Source organism: Mercenaria mercenaria, chromosome 14 (assembly GCF_021730395.1).
Source record: "Mercenaria mercenaria strain notata chromosome 14, MADL_Memer_1, whole genome shotgun sequence".
Classification (NCBI taxonomy): Eukaryota; Metazoa; Mollusca; class Bivalvia; order Venerida; family Veneridae; genus Mercenaria; species Mercenaria mercenaria.
The window spans coordinates 22,257,117-22,281,238 of NC_069374.1; the positions used below are offsets into that span (position 1 = coordinate 22,257,117).

At 34.0% G+C, this 24,122-nt stretch overlaps 1 protein-coding gene across 10 annotated transcripts in view; it reads left to right on the forward strand.

Moving 5' to 3' along the window:
- LOC123526554 (coiled-coil domain-containing protein 150-like) overlaps window positions 1–22,836 on the forward strand; it is a 60,747-nt gene extending 37,911 nt beyond the window's left edge. For 6 of the 10 annotated variants that reach the window (XM_045305753.2, XM_053523043.1, XM_053523038.1 and 3 more), the window contains 12 exons: window positions 1,257–1,298; window positions 3,296–3,487; window positions 4,839–5,030; window positions 8,538–8,707; window positions 10,755–10,881; window positions 11,635–11,829; window positions 12,085–12,153; window positions 14,432–14,593; window positions 15,168–15,254; window positions 15,558–15,637; window positions 17,669–17,777; window positions 18,714–22,836. In XM_045305753.2, coding sequence (XP_045161688.2) covers window positions 1,257–1,298; window positions 3,296–3,487; window positions 4,839–5,030; window positions 8,538–8,707; window positions 10,755–10,881; window positions 11,635–11,829; window positions 12,085–12,153; window positions 14,432–14,593; window positions 15,168–15,254; window positions 15,558–15,637; window positions 17,669–17,777; window positions 18,714–18,920 — 1,632 coding nt within the window. In that variant the 3' untranslated portion in view covers window positions 18,921–22,836. The remainder of the gene's footprint in view (window positions 1–1,256; window positions 1,299–3,295; window positions 3,488–4,838; window positions 5,031–8,537; window positions 8,708–10,754; window positions 10,882–11,634; window positions 11,830–12,084; window positions 12,154–14,431; window positions 14,594–15,167; window positions 15,255–15,557; window positions 15,638–17,668; window positions 17,778–18,713) is intronic. The other 4 variants (XM_053523042.1, XM_053523041.1, XM_053523044.1 and 1 more) reach the window with 1 other exon arrangement.
- The last annotated feature ends 1,286 nt before the right edge of the window (window positions 22,837–24,122 follow it).

Sequence of the window (24,122 nt, forward strand, 5' to 3'; positions counted from 1 at the left end):
AAATAGGGAATTTTTTGCAAGTTTAAGGTTTTCGAATATTGGTGATCTCACTCATTCATGAACTGAAAACTTTGGCATATATTTTTGTAACAAGTAATGATAAAATGGTGTGCAGTAGCAAATTTTTGGTATTGCAGATATACCTGACAAATACATACAAAGAATATTAAAGTAAGAAATAAAAGTCATGAAAAATTTTCAAAAAAATCTGCAGTACCTGATTATGTGATGAACATAATAGTGTCACTAAATTTTTTAAGATTATCATCACTTCTCTATAGGCTTTGAATCTTCAGTTTGATTAGACTTATCCTGATAAGATGTACTTGTGATCTTGACAGTTTAGTTTATCACTGGTAGCCATTTCATGTTGTATTTCATAATCATTTTCTCATAGCATCTTTCCATTTTTCTCATAGCTTGAGAATGAGGTCAGTATATTATAGGTCTGGAGTCCTAATGTTTGGTCCTCTAAGATTGTTTCATTAACCAATGTCATTTAACATCTTAGACTTAGGGGTTACTGTAAAGAATGTCCATTTATTTGTTTATCTGTGGGAAGTAACAAAGGGTTTTTAGAAGAAATTTTCTGGTCAGTGATGATATGTTTCAAATATAGTGTTTGATAATGACCAATTTGTGTTTTTCATTAATCATACAGCGTGTCATTAACAATATATATATATAGTAGTGAAATGTATAGATTTGTGTAATATAATACATATACTAATTACAGGGGGATTTGTGTTAGTGGAGCATACATCAAATTCATTAGCGTGATGTTAAGCGTAATCAGCACCATCATTTTCATCATTTACAATTTGGAGATGTCATCATTATCAACATAAACTTCATGATCATGATTTGCCATCATCATCACTTCCATGTTGCAGTTCCATCATTATCATCATTATCATCATCATCATCATTTTCATTGTAATTGTCATCAGTATAAATGTTACATTCTTCATATAGCTTCACTGTCATTATCTGTTTAATTTTCTGTAGAGTCATCATCATCATCATCATCATCATCAACATCATCATAACTGTCTGCATCACAATTATTATCATCTGTATTTTTACATCATATTCAGCTTTGACTTGTATATAATTATTGAAAAATGTCTTGTAAGACACCAGTTCAAGAAGCAAGTTTGTAGGCACACTGCAGTTATTAGTTCTTAACACTAATTGGACTTCCATAGACTTTTCTACTAGATTATTATGTGAAATATAATTTTCTGTATTAAAAGATTGAAAAAGTAACAGATCTTTGTGGACAACTCTGTTACCAGGTATAGGAGATTGTAACGTAATGTAACCTTCTGTGTAACAGTGTAATATTGAGCAACATCACATGAAAAGGTACCATGTTGGACAATTTTGAAAATTTGTTAATTGATTTCACCTTGTTCTGCTGGTACAGAAGGAATCTTGCAGTCTACGGTAAGTTATAATGGAGCAAAAAAGGAATAGGCATTGGAAGAAAGTATGAATATGCATTATGAGGAATTGCATGAGTTCTTTCCACTCTATTAGAAAAAACACCCACTTTAATGGTGGAATAAACTTTCTTATAAGATATTTACTTTAACTTAAGGTATTTTATTACACCTCCACAAACAAAGCTCTCCATACTGTTATTTGGTCGGTATTGGTTCATCATGGCCAAACATTTTAGAGTGAAATCTTTCTTTCTTTCACATATTCTGAAGGACTCTAATAAAACTGCAAATGCATGATCATCATGAACTTTAGATGTATGTAGCTCTTTTCTACGGTCTTGTCTTCAAGCTACATGAAGTCAGACTTACTTAAAAGATGGTACTTTTTCAAGTGATGTTGTTCCTTGGTATCAGTAATACATACTTGATCACTATATTCAGGAGAGATAAATCTGTCTGAAAGGCTGTATATATGTATACTTTCCAAGTCGGAAATAGTGCATGTGCTTAAACAGTGAATATATAAGATATGCAACCTGATCCCATACCAAAGATAATATTGAGTTTATCTGTAGATCAACATTTGCAAGTTCATAATGATAAAAAGCCATCTACTGAAAATTTTATTAATAGATCAAAATCTTCCAAATTTATCTGCTGAAAAGTTTATTTATAGATCAAAATCTACTGAGAACTTTGAAGATCTCTAACTTTCGAATTCAGTGGCAGGAGAAGTTTATTTAAAGATCAGTAACTTCAAAATTCATCTGCTTAGAAGTTTATTATGTCTCTCACCACACAGTGGTGTGAAAGACATATTGATTTACTCCTGTCTGTGTTTTGTGTGTGTGTCTATCAAAAATATTGTCCACACTTAAGTCGAACATGGCTCATCCGATCTTCACCAAACTTGAAAAATATATGTTTGTTAATAAGTCCTTGGCCAGGTCTGATAACTTAAGTCAAATAGGCCAAGGCACTTTGGAATTATGGCCCTTGAAACTTGTTTTTGATAATCGAAGCACTGAAAGTCTTATAAGGCAGTTAGGGTGACTCATATACTACTATTCAGATGATTAGGCAGTTGTGGGAGACATGCACTTTTCTCAAAAGCAGCTCTAGTTTATAGACCAATAACTTCTTAATTCATCTACTGAGAAACTGTCTTATTTTGGTGTAAATCACATAACAATTGTCAACGAATTGGAAGGTTTAAATGAGCAAGGCTATACTAATAATAACAGGAAGAAGTTTTCTTTTCATATGAGCAAAGGAAGTGAAGTACTGAAGATTGCTTTTATGTAATGAAATATAATATCAAAAGCTATTTTGAGTGCATGCAGGTCATTTTATCCATGTAAGGTCTGTGTAGTATGCTGATTCATATAATCAAGAAAACGTGTTGGTTTTTCGGGGTTCAAAGAATGCATGTTTAGTTTACTGTTATTAAAGTTTACTGTTATTAAAGCTCATTTCCATTCTAAGAAAGGAGGAACATGAAATTATCTATTTGTTGATGTTAATTGTCAATTGTTATATTTTTTATTCATTTCTGAATATATTGTTTTGTCATTTTAATACATAATCGCAACTTGATTACATTTCTCTTGCTTTTGCATTAATTAATGTGTATTTATATTCTTTTATTGTAATAGCAAATTATAAAAGTTGGGGATGAGAGGTTATAATATCAGTATATTATGATATATTCTGGTAAAGTATACCTGTGTTATATTTATTCTAAGACTGTTAAAATTTGTTACAACTAGAGCCTAAAACTTTCTTTGTGTACATTCAGTTATGCAAGGATTATTCTGATTCGAAGTTTTCATTCTATGTTTATATAGCAAGCACAAAAACATGTGGAGAACACACTAAAAGAGATGATGGATCAGAAGAACAAACTTGCCTACGAGAACGGACGTCTGCAGACCCTGGTAGAACAAACAAGTCTCGAGTTGGAAAGTCTGCGGAAATCTGATCTGGACGTGACAAAGTATAAACAGATTTCAGAAGCACTGGCTTCAAAATATAGTCAGGTAAATGGGCCTGCTTGCTGACTATAATCTCTCTTTATTGTATCAGATATTTTGGGTTTAAACTTTAGTGTTTCTTTCAGATGAAAATCTTAAAGGCTTAAAATGTTCATTACTGTATTTGATTTGAGCTGTGCCATGAGAAAACCAACATAGAGGCTTTGCGACCAGCATGAATCCAGACCAGCCTGCGCATCCACGCAGTCTGGTCAGGATCCATGCTGTTCGCTTTCAAAGCCTATTGCAGATGCGCAGACTGGTCTGGATCCATGCTGGTCGCAAAGCCACTATGTTGGTTTTCTCATGGTGTGGCTCATTTACTTTCTCTCTGCATGATGAAAGGTCTTTTGGTCATGTAATAAAATGGAGGACAAGTGACACTAGGATATTGGATTAGTGTGTGAAGGAGCATTTTGCCCTTGCAGAAGGTCAAATCTGTGACCCTTGGCTCAAAGGATATAAAATGGAGCCATAATGCAGGCTTGTCAGTTTTAAGAATATACTTTGAAACAACATTCAAGCACTAGAGGCTTTAGACTAGTCTAAAAACTTTGAAACCAGGCTTTACTGTATCATTCTGTCACTTCTAAACACGTCAAGTGCTTAATGACTTGTCACAGTTCTGATAGCATTACTGTGAAATCATTAATATTCGTGGGGGATTAATTTTTGTGGTTGAGTAAATCCACGAAATTCAATCACAACGAACAAGTAAAATTCAATTTCATTTAGTGTTCAAAAGTTGAAATCCACGAATTCATATCCCAACGAAATTGCTGTTTTGACCAAAACCCCAACATTTCATGCCCACGAAATTAAATGATTTCACAGTATTGTAATGTACAATTGGTATTAAAATCATATAACCAATATAATGTGCTCATAGATAAATCCTCAGTATCTTTGTGAAAATAAGGGATCTGTTTTGTCTAACTGTAGTGCTGTGAATGGCATAAGAAATATTCAATTCTGATGGGTAAAGGAAAACATTAGGTTGAATCATAACATTATAATTATTTTGAAAGGACCTGCTTGTGGTTGTTTCATTCAAAAGAAATTCAAAACATGTTGACACCTTTAATAGTTAAAGTCTTTGATCTGCTGAATGACATACACAATGTATTAAAAGGAGGCACAGTGAACTAGGCTTAAAGTGTTAGAATGTGATCTAGGAAGATGCAGGTTTGAATCCCCGCAAGAGCAGACCTTTGTTGTGGTGTCTGAGGCAGATGTTTTGGCCTGAAATGTAGGAAGTAGTCATCATATACAGTAAACATATATTGGGAGAACATTCTTTACAATTGATATAAACTACAGTAAATGGGATTAAACAAGATTGATTATCTGTTTTCAGTGTGAGACAGAGATAAGTGAACTGAAAGTAACGATTCAAAGACTGGAAAGTCAGTTAAAGCAGGCCCACACCCAGCTAGATACCAGGCACAGTGACTATAGTTCTGTCAGTATAGTCAAGGACGAACTGTTGAAAGAAAACCAGAGACTGCTTACCAAACTACAGAGTGTAGAAGAGAGAGAAAAAAGAAAGGTAATGTAACTGTTCTATGACTTGATACTGTGAGCTCATTTATATTCATCGTGGACTAATTTTTGTGGATTTCGTTGTTGTTTTAATTCATTGACTTCCGCGAAAAATGAACAAACTAAACTATCATTCATTTTATCTTCAAAAATTGTTATCTTCAACATGAGATTTTGGCCAACCCTTGAAATTCTGTAACCAGGACATTAAATGATATCACAATAGTACAATATATGAGCCGCTCCATGAGAAAACCAACAAAGTGTTTGCGACCAGCATGGATCCAGACCAGCCTGCACATCAGTGCAGTCTGGTCAGGATCCATGCTGTTCGCTTTCAAAGCCTATTGCAATTAGAGAAACCATTAGAGAACAGCATGGATCCTGACCAGACTGCACGGATGCTGGTCGCAAATGTTTTCTCATGGTGCAGCTCATATGTATTGACTTTCTTGCAGATTTCAAGTAAAATTGGAATTGTCTCAAAACCTTTAAAATCCTGGAATTTTCTAAAGTGGCCTTGGATCTAAGAACGTTGAATATTCAAAATTTGTTTCAAGGCTAAAATTTGTTGTGGTATGATTGATTAAAATGTGAAGGTTTTGCTGGGATATACATTGTATGTTTAGATTATTTCATATTCAGGGCTCTGGAAATTTTGAAAACTTAGTTGGTCCAAAACAAATCACAACATATGCGCTACCCCTATCACTGATTACCATAAACTATACATGTATTTATAAAACATGATAGAGTAAAGAAATTAGTAATGTCATACATTAAAAATGATTTATGGGTCACTGTGAGTTACCATACAATGAAAAGTCATTCAGTGTTATATGTGATCGTTACTTTGTTTAAAATTCAATGTTTTTCCATGAAAATATTTTCAAGGATAAGATTGCCAAGGCATTGTTTTCTTCACACTGTGTTTTCACCTAACTAGTCTAAAAGCCAATGCATGTGACTTCGGTTTTATATACACAGCAAGTACTTTGTGGTGTTTGCTCATTTTTTGACAGCTTTTTGTAAAATACAAAGCGTCAAAGTGATTTACTCGACACATAGTCTCTGTCAAACATTCTCAGTTTTTTGGTTTCACAAATCAGTCTGAAAAGTCAAAAATCGGTCCAAAACCGCCAGACCGGCAAATTTTCAGAGCTCTGTTCATATTGTAAAAATAAAAGGATTTTCTTTTCAGTGTGTTTTAATTTTATGGATAGATGCAGTCCCTCACCTATTTTACTGATTTTATAATGAGGTGATAATAAAATTTCCACCTTAACTGTGAATGTGCTTTAAGTTTTGTATTATTTTCCATTAACAGTCTTTTAAGGTAAGGTAAAATTAGTGTTTTTGTTATTGAAAAGTGAACACTATTTCGGCTTGATGTGTTAACTTAGTATTTTTTAAATACTGACTTCATTGTTTAAAATGTTGATTTCATAGTTGGGATTCTTTTAATTTCCTAGTTTCTTTTTGAAATGTTATTTTCATACTTTAATTCTGATGATTTGAAAAGTTGATTTCTTAGTTTTAGTGATTGGTTTAGTTATGTCTCCCATCACACAGTGGTATGGGAGACATACTGATTTACTCCTGTCTGTGTGTCACCGTCTGTGTGTCAGTCTGTCCCTCTGTAGTTGGTCACAAATCTTGTCCGCACTCTAAGTCAAACAGTTCTCATCCAATCTCCACCAAACTTGAACAAATTGTGTTTGACCATAAGTCCATGGCCAAGTTCGATAACTAGCCAAATCAGCCTAGGCCTTTTGGAATTATGGTCCTTGAAACATTGTTTTTGATAATCAAAGCAAGGAAAGTTTGATTGGGAATTGCAGTTGTGGGAGACGTGCGCTTTTCTCAAAAGCAGCCCTAGTTTTGTTTTGCTTTTAGTTTATTCTAATTTATTTAAGTTCGATACTGAGTGTAGGTTTTATTCAAACTTAAAACGTTTATGAATTCAGATCCAGGTCATTGACAGTTTGTTTTGAAAAAAAAAAAACATGGATGTAAAAGTAAAGCAGGAACATGAATATTAAAATAAAGTAGTTTAGATTAATTAAATGTCTTACAACTTAAAAATGTTCATTCAGCTATTTCATGTCTGTTCATAGAGTATGCTAAATATATAGTTTTTCATGATAACTCATACCTGGATATGTTACAGAAAAACAATGACAACTGAACAAAAGAGATAGTATCATGGCCAAGGGTTCTAATAGAATTGAGTTTGGAGACCAGTTTGAGAAAGCAGCCTTGCCATTGGTCAATTTCAAATTTGTGCTTGGAAACAACCAATCATACATAAGAATTTTGAGACTGGTCTCCAAACTCAACTTTATAGCCTTTTTAGCTCGACTATTCATAGAATAGTGAGCTATTGCACTCGCCCATGCGTCGGCGTCGGCATCGGCGTCCGCGTCCCGATTTTGGTTAAGGTTTTGTATGTAAGCTGGTATCTCAGTAACCACTTGTGGGAATGGATTGAAACTTCACACACTTATTCACTGTGACAAACTGACTTACATTGCACAGGTTCCATAACTCTATTTTGCTTTTTTACAAAATTATGCCCCTTTTTCGACTTAGAAATTTTTGGTTAAGGTTTTGTATGTAAGCTGGTAACTCAGTAACCACTTGTGGGAATGGATTGAAACTTCACACACTTATTTACTGTGATGAACTGATCTACATTGCACAGGTTCCATAACTCTATTTTGCTTTTTTACAAAATTATGCCTCTTTTTCGACTTAGAAATTTTTGGTTAAGGTTTTGTATGTAAGCTGGTATCTCAGTACTTACTAATGGGAATGGATTGAAACTTCACATACTTGTTCACTATCATGATCTGACATGCACTAAGCAAGTCCCATAACTCTACTCTCTTTTTTTTCAAAATTATGCCCCTTTTTCGACTTAGCAGTTTTTGGTTAAATTTTTGTATGTAATCTGATATCTCAGTATCCACTAATTGGAATGGATTGAAACTTCACACACTTGTTCACTGTCATGATCTAACATGCACTGTGAAGGTCCCATAACTCTACTTGGCATTTTTACAAAATTATGCCCCTTTGACTTAGCAGTTTTTTGTTAAGTTTTTGTGTGTAAGCTGGTATCTCAGTATCCACAAATTGGAAAGGATTGAAACTTCACACACTTGTTCACTGTCATGATATGACATGCAGTACAGAGGTTCAATACCTCTACTTTGCATTTTACAAAATTATGCCCCTTTTTCAACTTTTGTATTCATTCAATTGACAAGGCTGTTGAATAGTCGAGCGTTGCTGTCCTCCGACAGCTCTTGTTTTCCTTGAACTCGGTCAAACCTTACATTAGCAGCTACAGACAGTAGTTAAAAGCTAAATATACTAAGTGATGAAAGGAAAAGAAGTCTGAATATATATATGAACTAGAATTCTTTTTGCTTTCACCCCTAGAAATTAAATTTATTTCCTTGTTGTATAAATTCTATGACACTATATAATGTGTGGCTATTTTTTCCAGGTGAAGGCATTACAGAAGAATAATGAGGATGCTAAGGCAGTGAATAAGGAGATAGCATCTACCCTCGAGTCAGTCATGGCCTCACATTCTCAGCTACAGACAGTGGTTGAAGGTCTACAGATTGATCTTGGCAAGAAAGACTCCCAGATCAGTAGACTGAAAAATGAGAAGTATGTTTCACATTGATCTAGTATATGTGTATTATTATGTTATAGGGGACAAGCTATATTCAAGTTTTGGAAATTAGAGTTACTGTAGGATTCAACAAAATAAGTAAACTTTTGGTGATATCTAGAGCTGTGGTATCACTGAAATTATGTCACAGAACCGTCTGTTATCTTGTAAGCCTTTCCTTGTCAAATTTTAGATATATTGTTGACATTGCAATCTAATACACCCAGAATATAAGTTGAGTAAGAAAGTCTTCAAACAGTCAGTAGTTTTACATAATTTACCAGTGTTTTTATGCCCCCTTCAGGTGATATATAAACAGTAATTGCACTGTCTGTATGTGCGTTAGTTTGTATGGTCTGTATCCCAGTTGTACATGCTGGACATGATTGAGTCTGCCTTTGCAACCTGTGTAGACCATGATCATCCTGCACATCTGTGCAGTCTGATCAAGATCTGCACCATTAGCCATTTAGTCAGTTTTGGTAAGCACCCCTTTTAATGGTACTGTCCAAATTGAAAGATGGACAAGTTCATTATTGTAATTTTGCAGGGTAAGGGTTTTAAATGATTCAAGGGATTTAATGAAACTTTACACAAATGTAAGGCAGTATGTGAAGTTGTGTTATCTGCATGTTCAAGGTCTGTACCTCAGGATATTGTTTTTCTGGTAAAATCTTCCAATCCTATACCACTGTATCAATTATAAAACGATACAGCTGCTCAACATACTATTGAAAAATACGTCAGTAATTGACAAAAAATACGTCATTAATTGACAACGCAAATACCGCAAAAATTTAAATTACAATATATAATGTGTCAGTGGTATGCATACATACAGGGATATATATTCTTAAAATACACGTTAAAGAGTTGGGTGAGACTAAACCCATGAGGTTAACTCAAACTTGGCACGGGGCCCTCATGAGGCATTCTAAACCATCAGCTGTGATCGGACACCCGCAAACCCCCTGAATAACAGGCCACAACTAAACCACAGTCAAGAGCAGTCCATTTAGAGGATACCTTGTCACTCACATATAACATCTCTTAATGTAAATGAATACTGCCTAAGAGTTATTGAATCAATTGTTTTTACTTTCAAATTGATTCTGTTTGCAAATTCTTACAATTTCTACTTTCTACTTGTTGAAACAAATGGACTTAAATGTTTACTGTTTCACTTCTAAATTACTGTGATATCACAGTATGTGTGTGTGTGTTCGGGTTTAACGTCTTTTTTATGACTGAAAAGTTGTTGAAAAAGACGTTAAACCCGAACACACACACACATACTGTGATATCATTTATTTTCATTGGGACTAATTTTCAGGGATTTTGTTGAGTCAAGTCATGGAATTATATACTAAGACACATGTAAAGTTCCTATTAATCTTATGTTCAAAATCTGAAATTAAGAAATTAACATTTCCACTTAATAGCCATAATGATTGTGGTCAAAACAACAAAATATCATGCCCATGAAATTAAATGATTTCGCATGAACACAATTCAAAACTTGTGACATGGCAGCTTTCTGAACCTTAATGTTAACCTTTAGCCTGCTGACGGCAAGGGGTTTTGCCTAAAATCAACATTATGTCCATGCAAGTTGATCATTATCTGCACTGTTGCTATTCATTCGGTGAATTTTCAGTGAACACCCCTTTAAATGATAAGTGGCACTGCCCAGATTGAATGAGGGGCCAGTCCAATAGAAATTTAGAAGGGTAAAGGTTAATAACCAATTAGGTTAGTACGGCCTGTCAATATAGAGGCCACAAGTTCAATCATAGAGCACTGCAGATTTTCTTTAATTTGACCAAAGGTACCAGGTAGTTTCATGTCATTAGTCATCCATCCCTATTCCACAAGAGTAAATTGTCTGTTATGTACAAAGAAAAGTTAGTGTGGGGTAATCGACTACCATTACATGTTACTAGTAATATTCAAAAATGGCGATAACCACTGTCATACAGAAAAAAATCAAAGCATTTTGTTATGTCGGTTGAGTGTAGACAAGAATGGTTTGGAATGTTTCAGGAATCGAGAGCAGCAAGAATGGAAGGTAGAGATGAGAAGGTTTGAGGAAAGGATGGAGAATCTACGTGAAGAATTGAGACAGGAGAGAGACAAATCACAGAGAAAAACTACCAAAGATATTGCTGAGGTAACTGTCAAATTGTTTCATTTTGTGGAATTAGAATTTTGGCCAAAATGGCAATTTCATGAAGTCATGAACTGCATGTTTGACAGTTTAGCTCAGTTTACAACTATGATATTTTTTTACTTTTGATGGAAGGAGCCAGTATGTTATTCTTTGTGTAAAAGAGTGGATCTAAGGCAACTTTATGAAAGAATCAGTTGGTATTTTATTTGTTTATACATACTTGTATTATCATAAAATGGTGCATCTGTTTTCAGCAGACATCGTAAAAAATCCCAATTTGTAATATATATGAGTTGTGCCATGAGAAAACCAACATAGTGGCTTTGCGACCAGCATGGATCCAGACCAGCCTGCGCATCCACGCAGTCTGGTCAGGATCCATGCTGTTCACTTTCATAGTCTATTGTAGTTAGAGAAACTGTTAGCGAACAGCATGGATCCTGACCAGACTGCTCAGATGCGCAGGCTGGTCTGAATCCATGCTGGTCGCAAAGCCTCAATGTTGGTTTTCTCATGGTGAGGCTCATATTGAGTTTTAAAGATTTCAAAATTTTGTAGTCTTGCATAGCTTATTTAGAAAGAAAGATCATTTATATTTATCCGGGCAGTGTTAGGCTTGAACATGTAAAGTTACAAATATATGTTACTTGTGATCTAGTCTATTTATTGAGAAATTTATATAGAGAGTATAATTTGAAACAAAACCACAGTTTACTTGCTTCCATAAAAAGGATGAACTTTGTTTCTTTATAGATTAAGAAACAGAATGACAACCTGTCTACCCGCAATATGGAGTTGATGAAATCAAACACAGAGATGCGTCAGAAAATGCGAGATCAGGAAAATGTTGTGCAAGACTTAAAAGACAAAATTACTGATCAGAAACGCAAAATGGATTACTTGAGGAAAGGGAAAAGTGATGTGGAAGAATATGTAAAAAAGATGAAGGTATTTTAGAAGGCTTTAAACGACACATAATTTATGTAATATCAGAAATAAGTGCTTTCTCAATTGATACATCTGTAGTTGTTTGTTTTGAAGTTTAGTTGTCTTTAATTATCATTTCAGAATATTTTATGCACATGTGACTAAGATATCAGAATTAGCACATTTGATTTCCTGTTTTGAAAACTTCTCGGCCATTGTCATTGATATTATGGTAGGCTTGCAACTTCTTTCAATATTTTCTGTTAATATTTACAGGAGATGAAAGCTGACATTGAGGAGCTGGAAAACCTCAGAGATACTTACATTGCTAAAAACCAAGAACAGGTAAGCTGAAAAAATACATTGCTTTCATGAACATTGAAGAGAAAAAATGAATTTTCTGAATCATGACTTTTCATATTGATATACCAATACCTTTGTAAACTTTAAAGGAATAAGTGTTACTTACAAACTTAACTCCTTGGGGCCGAAATACGACTAAAGGCGCTATATTTTCTACCCCAGTAGCGTCGATATCCGACTAAACGCGCGTTATCAGGACTCCCCAGGACGGCGATTGACGAGTATAGTCGCGGCACCGAGATCATGCTGATTGCGTCACGTACTTGTTAAATTTTGATTGTCCTGATAAAAGCAAAATTATTTTGCATACCGGCTATTATTTCTTACATGTTATAATTATTAATTATGCTAATAATTAGTTTCCTTGTTAAAATAAATGTTTGTAAATATGCGGTAAAGGAAATAAAAAAGACGAACTCCGCTGCGTTTCGTTCATACTGTATTTCAAAAGATTAAAATAATGTCGGCTGTCAGAGATTTTTCTTACACTGAAGAAAATATTCATTATCATGCTGATTTTGACGTATCAGTTCCGTCGGATGATGATTCCGACAATGAAATTTCATTATCAAAGAAATTGATGGTCGAAAAATGTAAAGTTTTAGATGGGTGAAATATTCGTACACTTACATCATTAAATTCAAATGGATAAAAATAAAACGAGCAATACATAAAAATGTTTGTAAATAAACGCTTTTTGTAAATTTAATAATTCTTCAAAGATGGGTGTAAATATTACAGCTTAACTGTCTCAGTGCGTGTAACACAACGTTAGTTTACATGTTTAGAAATTAATTATACATCAAAATAAACCATCGATATTCACTCAAAAATGGGTGTTAATTTTGAGTAATGCTGATGTTAATACTCTGTTTTAATAATGTATTTCTATTTATTGGAATTTAATGTGTTTACACGTGAAAAAAGTAATAAAATCTGAAATGTTCAAATATCTATATTGAACGCAATAGGTGTGTAAAAATGGCGAATGTTTCGAAGTGAAATTATTATTCTATTTGGATATAAGTTACGGACGAAAGTGGATATATATAAATATGTGTACAAACGTGGAAGGTTTTATAAGTATAGTTAGATGTACACCCATGTTAATAATTTTTCCATGCATGATTTCAATTGACTGCATGCGAGTGTGCTTATGAAAAGATCAGGTAATGTTCTTCGACGTTAGATGGTAATTCTTATCTCGCCGCAGCATGTATATTATGATATCGGCCTCAGGGAGTTAATATGAATACTGCCCATAAAGGTTTGACAATGTGTAAAAAACAGTATTTTCGGTGAGTCTAGTACTTGGAATACTTGGGTTGTAGGCCTATCTTGTTATGTGGAGGAGCAATAAGGGTTTGCAACTTTCTCTGTGAAACTGTAAAAAACATCCCTTTGGTCATGTGAAGAAGTTGTGTTTGAAATTAACAGAAACTTTGGAGATTGAAAAGATACAAATAAAAAATCCGCTCGGAAGGATATGAACACAGGTGCTAGACACATAACCGAATATTTTACTTAATAGACCTATATATGTATATAATAAGTCTATTATATACATATATATATAGGTCTATTAAGTAAAATATTTGGTTATGTGTCTAGCACCTGTGGATATGAATGGCATTAGTTTGTTTGAGTGGAAGATTGATTTTATTTCATGTCTTTTTATGATATAAGTTAAATTAATTGAGCCGCGCCATGAGAAAACCAACATAGTGCATCTGCAACCAGCATGGATCCAGACCAGCCTGCGCATCTGTGCAGTCTGGTCAGGATCCATACTGTTCGCTAGCAGTTTCTCTAATTGCAATTTTATGGTTTGAAAGCGAACAACATGGATCCTGACCAGACTGCGCGGATGCGAAGGCTGGTCTGGATCCATGCTGGTTGCAAACGCACTATGTTGGTTGTCTCATGGTGCGGCTCATATGGAACAGATGCAACATTTTGTATTGTTAATGTGGAAAATAAGACTGTTTGGGAATACATTTTTTTTGTGACGAAAATATGGTGAATATGAGGATATGAATTTGTAGATTTCAAGTTTTGATGGTGAAATAAATAGGAATTTTGTTTGTTCATTGATATTAAATTTTAATTTTTTGGAGTGATGCTGCAACCATTAAATCTATATAGTTAATCCCCCAACCAATTTTAATGATTTCATAATATAGTACCTAGTTGTGGTTTCTGTAGTGTCAGTGCTACAAGTAATTTTATCAGTGCTAAAAAGTTTGTCTTTCTATTCCAGGCAGAGATGATTTCAACCTTCATGGCTCAGATCAACTCCCTGCAGACTGAGTTGAGGCAGCTTGCACATGCACAGTCTCAAACCCAGGACCTCATGACTCAAAAAGAAAGATCTATAGAAAAAGAGAGGAAGTTGAAAGACGATTTTAGAAAGAAATATAAGGTACATTCTCAGTTTTTGTTTATGTACTTGTAAAGTCTTAAGTACAGAACATCTTGGACTACATGCAACCAAATCTTTCTGTTAGGACAAACGTCAATATATTTGAATTCATTATGGACCCTTCTCTGTCTCCAGGAGGAAAGTTGTCAGTTATAGACAATAAGTTAGAAATTGAGTGAAGGTAAGGAACACAAACTGGCTAAATGAATTGGGGGATAAAAAGACTGTTAAAAAGTATTGTTACATATCTTAGGACCTTAGGGAATGGGAAAATGCTAGATTTCCAAAACTTGGAAAATACACAGAAAATTGCGAGCCGAGGGGGAGGGAGGACACGTGAAATGCTTGAGTCAGCCTCTGTACTGCAACCATCAGTGCTGCAGTGTTCAACTGTATAGTTTAATTGACACTAAAATTTATAATGTAATATTATGTAACCCTATTTTAATCAGTTATATGTACTGAGTGATTAAAGACAAAATTATTTGCTGAAATTCGGTATAGAAATTTGACATTTTGACAAAAGATTAGGAAAGGAAGTGTTAAGATATTTTCTATATTATGTTTATTACAGCATTCAAGAAGAAAGGAAGATGAACTGGATCATATGAAGTCTTCAGCAGAAAAACGTCTCAACGAAGTCAGGGAAGAATCTTTAGAAGTATGTAAACACCATTCAGCTAAATCTTGATCATTTAAACTCTTGTTTTCCAGACAAAGCTGAATCTTGATCATTTAAACTCTTGTTTTCCAGACAAAAGCTTTACATTCAGGAATTATGACAGCAGTGGTTCATATGTTATGTGTGATAGCGTATATGTGGGGTTGAACAATTCACTATAAATGATATAATAGACGATTGTTATCTGAATAAATGTAGGGAATGTTAATTTCATATCATTTGTCAGTTAATAAAAACAGTAAGGGTAGTAGTTATATTACGAAAAACAATGCAATATTTCAGATATCGAGTCATTTAAAGAGTGCGCATGAGTGGTTCAAGGACAAGTTTGATAACCTGCAGCAGGAGCTTCTCTCATCAAAGTAAGTGAAAGTCTGATAGTGCTGAAGAATTCAAACATTTGAGCCGCGCCATGAGAAAACCAACATAGTGGCTTTCCGACCAGCATGGATCCAGACCAGCCTGCGCATCCGCGCAGTCTGGTCAGGATCCATGTTGTTCACTTTCAAAGCCTATTGCAATTAGAGAAACTGTTAGCGAACAGCATGGATCCTGACCAGACTGCGCGGATGCGCAGGCTGGTCTGGATCCATGCTGGTCGCAAAGCCACTATGTTGGTTTTCCCATGGCATGGCTCATTTCATTGTCATGATTTTAATGATTAATTTGAATGTGATAATGCTTTTCTTCAAAACTAATGTAGATGTGTTGTTTATTAACCTTTACCCTGCTGAATTTCTGAAATGGACTGGTCCCTCATTCAGTTTGAGCAGTATCACTTATTATTCAAAGGGGTGTTCACTGAAAATTAACTGACTGAGTAGCGAACAGTGCAGACCATGATCAGACTGCACGGATGTGCAGGCTGATCTTGGTCTGCACTGGTCGCAAAGGCAGAATCACTTGCCGCCAGCAGGCTAAAGGTTAAAAAATATTTTCATTCGCCCTATTCTGGTCCATTGAAAATTTTGACATTGAACAGCAAAAGGACGGGCGTGAAAGTTGCATCAACACTGCTAAGTGAAAACAGGCCGCTGTTTTGACAACATCCGCGTATAGTCAGGGAGAACGTTCCTTAAATGACATCGCAGTTGTTCCGTCTGGTGAACAGAATGGCTGGGAAGCTGATTTTAATGTAAATGCAACAAAATGTGTACAATTTATGATCTAATCTTGTTTACAAACGGAAAGGAAATACACTGTAAATATAAGAAATGAAAATCATTTTTTTCAGTATTCATGCGAAATAAACGATAGAATAGTATCAGCAAATTAAACATGAATCACGCAGTTCATAGATTTGCCAATCCTATTCTGTCGTTCATTTTGCATTATCACCAAAAAATTAATTTTCATTTCTTCAGAATTTTTACCAAATAAGTTAAGAGACTTCCATTTTGTTGTGTTTCAGTCTGCTTCATTTCACACACGCCATAGCAGTTAAGAATAGATTTTTTTTAAAACAACCTCCTTCTTTGTTAATGGACTTTCACTAAACTTGGACTGCAGCATCTTTGCATAGACATCTCTTTAAGTCTGTTGGTACAGTTATACTCCTTTGTACACAGGGAGTGCCAGAGCTAAGAATAGTAAAAAACATTCACGCAACTGCTAATAAACTGCTCAATGGTTCTTAACCAAGTTTAGCATATTGCATCAGTTGTTTTCTCTTAAATTTGTTTAAATTGTTCCACTCAACTGAACACAAAAAAAAATGATAGAAACCTTGAAATACTTTTTATGGTACATCTTTTCATTAGGCGTTTGATAGATACTAACCAAACTTGGTCTGTAGGGTAAATGTTTGTACACTTATTCTTGTTTGCCCATAAAGTTAAAGGCAGTGTCATCTTGACTATTAAATAAATAGCCCCATGTAGTTCTGGGATAATCTGTGTATGAAAAGAATTGGAACCACTGCCTTACCTTTGCATGATCGTAAGAGGCGACTAATAGGGTCTTAACACTTGGTTTTGCAGTAACTCTGTGATTCCAGCAGGTATGCAAATTTTGATTCCATACCTCATGTTTTTATTTTGATGTAAATGAGATGTGGAACCCAAATTTGTAGTTCTGTTTGCGCCGTAAAACCCAAATAAATAAATAAATTATATAAATAAATATGTCTGTCAAGTTCATAGATTGCTATTAATCATCATAGCAGCTTCCACAAAAAAGTTCTGTACACAAATTTATTTTTTTTTTATTTTAAATTCCTCCTCACATCATCATACAACATATAAATCACTTTTAGTTTGCAACTGCATCAGTGTTTTCATGGGAGTAATTTAGGGCAAACATATCTGTCTCGTTTATTGTGCAATAGGATGGAAATGAAGGCTCCATTGTTTTCTCTTATTGTTACTATGATTTGTTTATATTTGTTTCTGTAGAAAAGTACAGGAGAAGCTTGAAGAAGAGAATTTTGATCAGAAGAAAAAGTTAGATGGGGAGAGAAGGAAAGCCCAGGCAGCTGCTGAGAAAGCAAAGGAAATGATTCAGGTAGGTATGGAAATGAATAAGGAAGTGATCATCTGGATGACACATGAAATAGTAACTTCAGTATATGCTTTAAAAAGGATAGGGAAAGGATTCAGGTATGTATTTGATATTCAGATAGTTAGGGAAATGATTCAGGTATGTATATAATATTCAAATAGTTGGGGAAATGATTCAGGTATGTATTTAATATTCAGATGGATAGGGAAATGATTTAGGTATGTATATAATATTCAAATGGTTGGGGAAAGGATTCAGGTATGTATTTAATATTCAAATGGATAGGGAAATGATTCAGGTATGTATATAATATTCAAATGGTTGGGGAAATGATTCAGGTATGTTTATAATATTCAAATGGATAGGGAAATGATTCAGATATGTATGTGATTTCCAAATGGATAGGGAAATGTTTTCAGGTATGTATATAATATTCAAATGATTGGGGAAATGATTCAGGTGGCTTTTGAAAAAAAATCATGAAATGTTTTAACTAGGTATGTAAGTATGTTGTGAAATTGATTGGAAAATGAATTAAGCAGGGTGTAAAATAGGTTGGGAAATGATTCAGGTACATATATTTACTAACATCAACAGAAAACTGATGTCAGGTATGTGTTAAGATAGTGAAGTTCTTCAGATATGTTTTGAATAATTTAAACATGCATGAACAGCTTTTGAATGATTCAGGGAGGTATTAAAAGGCAGATAAATTAACTAGAATGGAATTCTTTGCAGAATTGTGATGTTGGAACTGAACCATGGAAGTTTGAAAAACTGCTCAATATGAAAAAAATATGAATACTTTGAAGATTGAACTTGTTCTAAATGAACCTGTGGAATACATTGTAACCTAATAGAAAAGTCAATGCGAAAAAAGAAGTGGTAATTAATGAACACAGATATAAACAATGATTTAAAAATTTTTGTTTGTTACAGGCAAGTCGGAAGACTATATCAAGACTTAGTGATTATGCAGACTTAGCTGACCATGAAACAAAAGAACAGTTAAATCAGTTATACAGTCAGTTACAGCAAGAGAAAGACCATTCGAAATATCTCGAAATGAAACACCAGAGATATAGAGACTCAAGTGCTCGACAGTTTGAAAATCTGCTTCATGAAAAAGACGATTCCTACAGTTGATAGGTGCTTGCCTCTGGTACTCGGAACTATTTGAGATTTCTGTTAGTGGTATAAACTGTGCTGGTAGCCACATTTGTTAAGCAGATACTGTGCCTTAAGCATTTGCATTTTCAAGTCCCAATTTTTGTATGTTCTGTATATTTTGACCTCTACTCAGCAGCGACCTGCAGTATTGGAAGGGCCCAATTGCACATACTGTTTTAAAGACTGTTTAAGACATGTTAGACTGTTTAAATGCAATGTTGTCTACTTAAGGTTTAGAGTTAAGAATTTTCTTGTCTTAAGTTTTTGAGAGAACTGCATTTTTGACAGGGTTTTGTTTAGATTTTTTTAAAACTCTAATTAGCATTTACGAAGACTTTGTGTAATTCATAAGATTGAAAGCTTGTTACAGGGGGAAGACTAATATTTAGATAGGCTCTGAATAGCAAACACCTCTAGATACAAAGACATGTATTAAACTTTCAAGCTGGATTATTTTACATCAGTTTTTTCTCTGTTAAGGTAGTTCTGCACATTTGATTAACTGGATATGATGGTGGTAATGTTGTTCATTAAATTTTGTAAAACCTAGAATAATGCCAGGTAGTTATATGGGTGGCATAATTGTTAGCGGAAATCTGTTATAGCTTGTGTATTAAGTGTTAAACAGCCGGTGATACTGTCTTTCTTAAGGTTGATGTTATATAGGTTATTATATAAAACAATTTAAACTGGTAACAATTAAGAAGCAGTAATACAAAGACTTAAATTGTTATTTGTCAAAACAAGTGTAAAAATGAAAAATCGAACCCATGACCCTATTTGTTTTATTGGTTAAATATATTGGTTTTGACAAAATTATTTCTTCCATATGTGTGGAACTACCTTAATGACAGTGCAGAAAAGCAAGTACCTCAAGACAAAGGAAGTAGAGGATAGTATTTTGTTTAAATATCTTTCACTGAGTTCATGCCATATGTAATATTTTCAAGAGTAGCATGGCAAAGAGTTAAAACTAAGATTTGGTATCCACAAGTGAAACATACCCGTACTTCATCTTGCATGCAAACATATTAATATGTTCTGTTAGTATTGGTTAAATAAATTTTTTATGCCCCTGAAGGGAAGCATATTAGTTTTCAATTGTCCGTCTGTTCATTAGTTCATTTGTTAGTTCGTTCGTTCGTCACAACGTTAACTTTTTGCATGAAGGCACTTCACTCGCGAACCACTGCACCCAGGACCTTCAAACTTCACATGCTGATAGTACTTATTGAGTACACGACCCCTACTGACTTTGGGTCACCAGGTCAAAGGTCAAGGCGCTGCGCGGGCATTTGTCACCATTAGTGACAGCTCTGGTTTACTTGATATAATTCACACATAACACAGTGAAAAAATATTTCATATTTTTCTCTGAGAAATTATCATATATAGGTATTTAATTATTGAAATTCAATAATTCAAATGGGAGAAAAATGCAATAAATCATTTTTATTTTCCCCAAGAGAACAAACTTCTCAGTGAATCAACTTCCTCAGAGCTAAAACTTACAAAACAAACAAATGTCAGTGAAAAGTAAATACCTCCATACCAAAGAAGACATTTAAGAAATGAAATGTTTTTTTCAGTCTTCATGCAAAATGAACAACAGAATAGGATCAGCAAATCCATGAATCATGCTATTCTGTAGTTCATTTTGCATGAACACCGAAAAAAGTAGCTAAATTTCTTATATTTACATTATATTTCCTTTCGATTTGTAAAGAATATAATATTATCAATTGCACATATTTTGTGGCATTTGACATTAAAATCAGCTTCCCGGCCATTCTGTTCAACACACGGTATAACTGCGACGTCATCTAAGGAACATTCTCCCTGACTATACGCGGATGTCGTCAAAACAGTGGTCGGTTATCACTAAGCAGCGATGACGTAAATTTCGTGCCTTTCCTTTTGCTGTTTATACGAAATGAACGTCATAATTTTCAATGGAAATGAATAAGGTGAATGTAAATATTTTCTTTCCAACATAATAAGTATAGGATATTAACCTTCCTATATACACTCAGTACAACAAACAAATTTCATTATCTCAGTGGGGGCTGAGTGGTTAAGGTCATTGATTTGGAATCACTTAAATCTTGCTTGGAATGTAAAATTCTTCCTTACGAGGAAGCCAAGGCTTCCAACTGACTTGCAGAAGGTTGTTGATTTTAACCAGATGCCTTCCCATAACTGCAAATCCCTTTGATTTATAATTCTTTCGGTGTGACATGAAATTCATCACCAAAAAAAATATTCTCCCACATGGTGTCCTTGTTGGTGCACCATACATTATTGCAGACTATAGCTATAAAACTGCCAGGACCAAAGTGCTTCATGTCATGACAGCAACCTTTATACTGTGATATAATGTTTTGTGATATTTATTTTTATGATGAAAGATGTATATACATTTGTATACTGTCTTGTTATAGCTAATTGTTCTGTGAGATGTGAAACCAAAATTTGTAGTCCTGTTTGGCGCCATATAACCTATACTGTGTTGGTGCGCCATAAAACCCAAATAAATAAATATTGTCAAATAGAAAAATTTCCAGTATACATTTGATGTAAATTATATGTCAGGTACTGTGACATCATTAAATTTCATTTGCATAAAGTTTTGTGGTTTTAAACAAGTGATATTTGTGCAGTTATCAAATTATTTAAAGATGAAAAGAAATTTTCTGTTTATATACTAGACTTAAAGTTCTTGATTGAATCAAGTGTTGAATTCTCAAGGATTAGCTCCCAATAAATATTTATGACTATACAGTATCAAATATAAGAGTGTGAAGCATAAGACTAAGTAGAGATTTGTAAATAGAATGGTATTTTTGTTCATAATTTCTAAAGCATCTCAGATATATTATTTTTTTAAATTATTATTTTTATACATTACATGGGTACTTAGCAGTATCTAAATAATAGATCATTAATTTTTCCCACAAACATAACATGAACAAGTCTGTTTAAAGCCCAATAGATGATTAATTTTTCCCACAAACATAACATGAACAAGTCTGTTTAAAGCCCCGTAATGCTTATATGTTTATATATTTCATATGCCAAAACAGTACCAGTCTTAAATGCTGTATAGTTCAGGCATGACAGAAAAAAGAACATTGTGATATTGAATATATTATGCTTTATGCATTTTAATTGTTCCTATAGCAGACAGGTAGCCCTGCTGCAAGAATAATAGGATGGGGAAAAGCTGTGTCATCTTGGACTTCTAAAACATCTATTTTTGAACTAAAAAACAAAACAAAAAACAACAAAAAAAACCCATAAAATATAGGGCAGAATTTCTGTTTTTAAAAATGTCATAAATGAAGTATCTCTTCAGCAGATATAAATTCATGTAAAAAAGTGTGGCAGCAATGACATGGTTGTTTTATAATACTCCAAATGTTGGTCAGTTAAAGCTGTTTTGGATGGAAAATTGTTATTTAACACATAAAATAATACAAAATGTTTATATGACATCGAAGAACAACAAATGAAGTGGTCCAGGGTGAAATATTTATACAAAGTCCTTGTTGAAGGTTTGTTTTCCTTGTCATTTTAATGGTAGCTCAGACATTTTACTCATTTTGATAGGTCTTTTTTTTGTATTTTACAGGGATACCTTATAAAAGTTATGTGTTAGTAAGTTAGTTTATATCAAAATACAGTTGTTTTAGAAATTTTGAAAGGATATTATTTTTAGCCCAAGAAATTGGAATATATGTGCTGTTATAAGAGGTGAAAACAGATCTGTATTATCAGACATTGCATTTGTAATACACTATGTGTTTATGTAGAGCACATTGTATAGTTTGTAACTATTATTTATGTTCATTAAATTGTAAAGGTAACTCTTGCAATAAATGGAATAAGTTCATAGTTGTTTTATTGTTTGTACAAGTACATGTGTTTAGAAATAATTCCTGTTTTCAGACGGTGTTTGTCTGAAAAAAAAAAGGATCCTTCAGTAACTAGAAAAATATGTATGGCTTTCAGTTAATGGCGATGAAGTACTTAAATAAGGATGCAAATTACAGTTTCTGTAGTAAGACAAATGAGCCTCGCTATGAGAAAACCAACGTAGTGTATTGCACCACATAGGTATCGCCCATGCACAACATATGTATCCCATTTGGTTTTTCGCCAATAAATATCTAATATAAATGATCGCCATATAGGTTTTCTTCTGAGTGGGGTTTAGTATACGGAAGGTTTCAAGTGCAAAATTTAAGCAGGGGCAGGGCAAATACAACATATTTCAATCTGTTGATAAAAATGTTGCTATTTTTCAGTCTTACCGCTTCAGGGAAGATAAGTTTTTCTCCGTCATTTCAACAAATACAGGTAAGGTAAATGCACTTAAGGTAAACGTGCTTGGTAATGTATACTTGGTTGCACTGCATCGCGATATTTTGGCAAAACCATGTCATTTTCACAAAATTCACTCGCAAATAAAAATCTCACCAGTTTTTCTGTGAAATGTTTACCACATATGTACTACTGGAAGTACAACATGATTTGAAGCGGAGCCCATTTGGGAATACTTAAGTTGGTTCCCCCGCCGTGCCCTTGGAAGTTTTAGAGAAAACGAATAGAAAGGGTGGCATCTGGTGACTTTTCTAACCAAAACTATGCTTCTTCAGTTTAGAACAAAATATTCACAAACCGCTCGGAATGTTAAGAAAGGTCTATATAAAGTGATGAACGTTACAAGTCAGGGAGGGGGGTACGGATGGCATTTTGGAAGGACTTGGACTAGACTGTATATTCATTCAGGACGAAATTTGTTATTCGCAAATTAAGCAAAATGAGTTCTTTTTCCAAACTTATTTGTTGTATACAAAATTTGCATTCACCATACATTTTAAATGGAAAGACAAAAGCGTTAACTTTCGTATAAACAACATTGCAGTAATATCAATGACCACCCTTTCCACGAGATTGCACGCGTAATCTGACGTCCTCCGCCAAAAACATTTACAAAATGGCCCCGTTCCAAAAGTCTTTCAACTTGGATGCCAAAACTTTCAAAAAAGAACATTTTAATTTCTGACGTCAAAAATCACAATTGAATCGACATGACTGTATAAATTTTCACCGAAGTTAAAAATATTTAAAATAAAAACCATGGACTGTATTTTTATCGGAAGGCGAATTATAGTT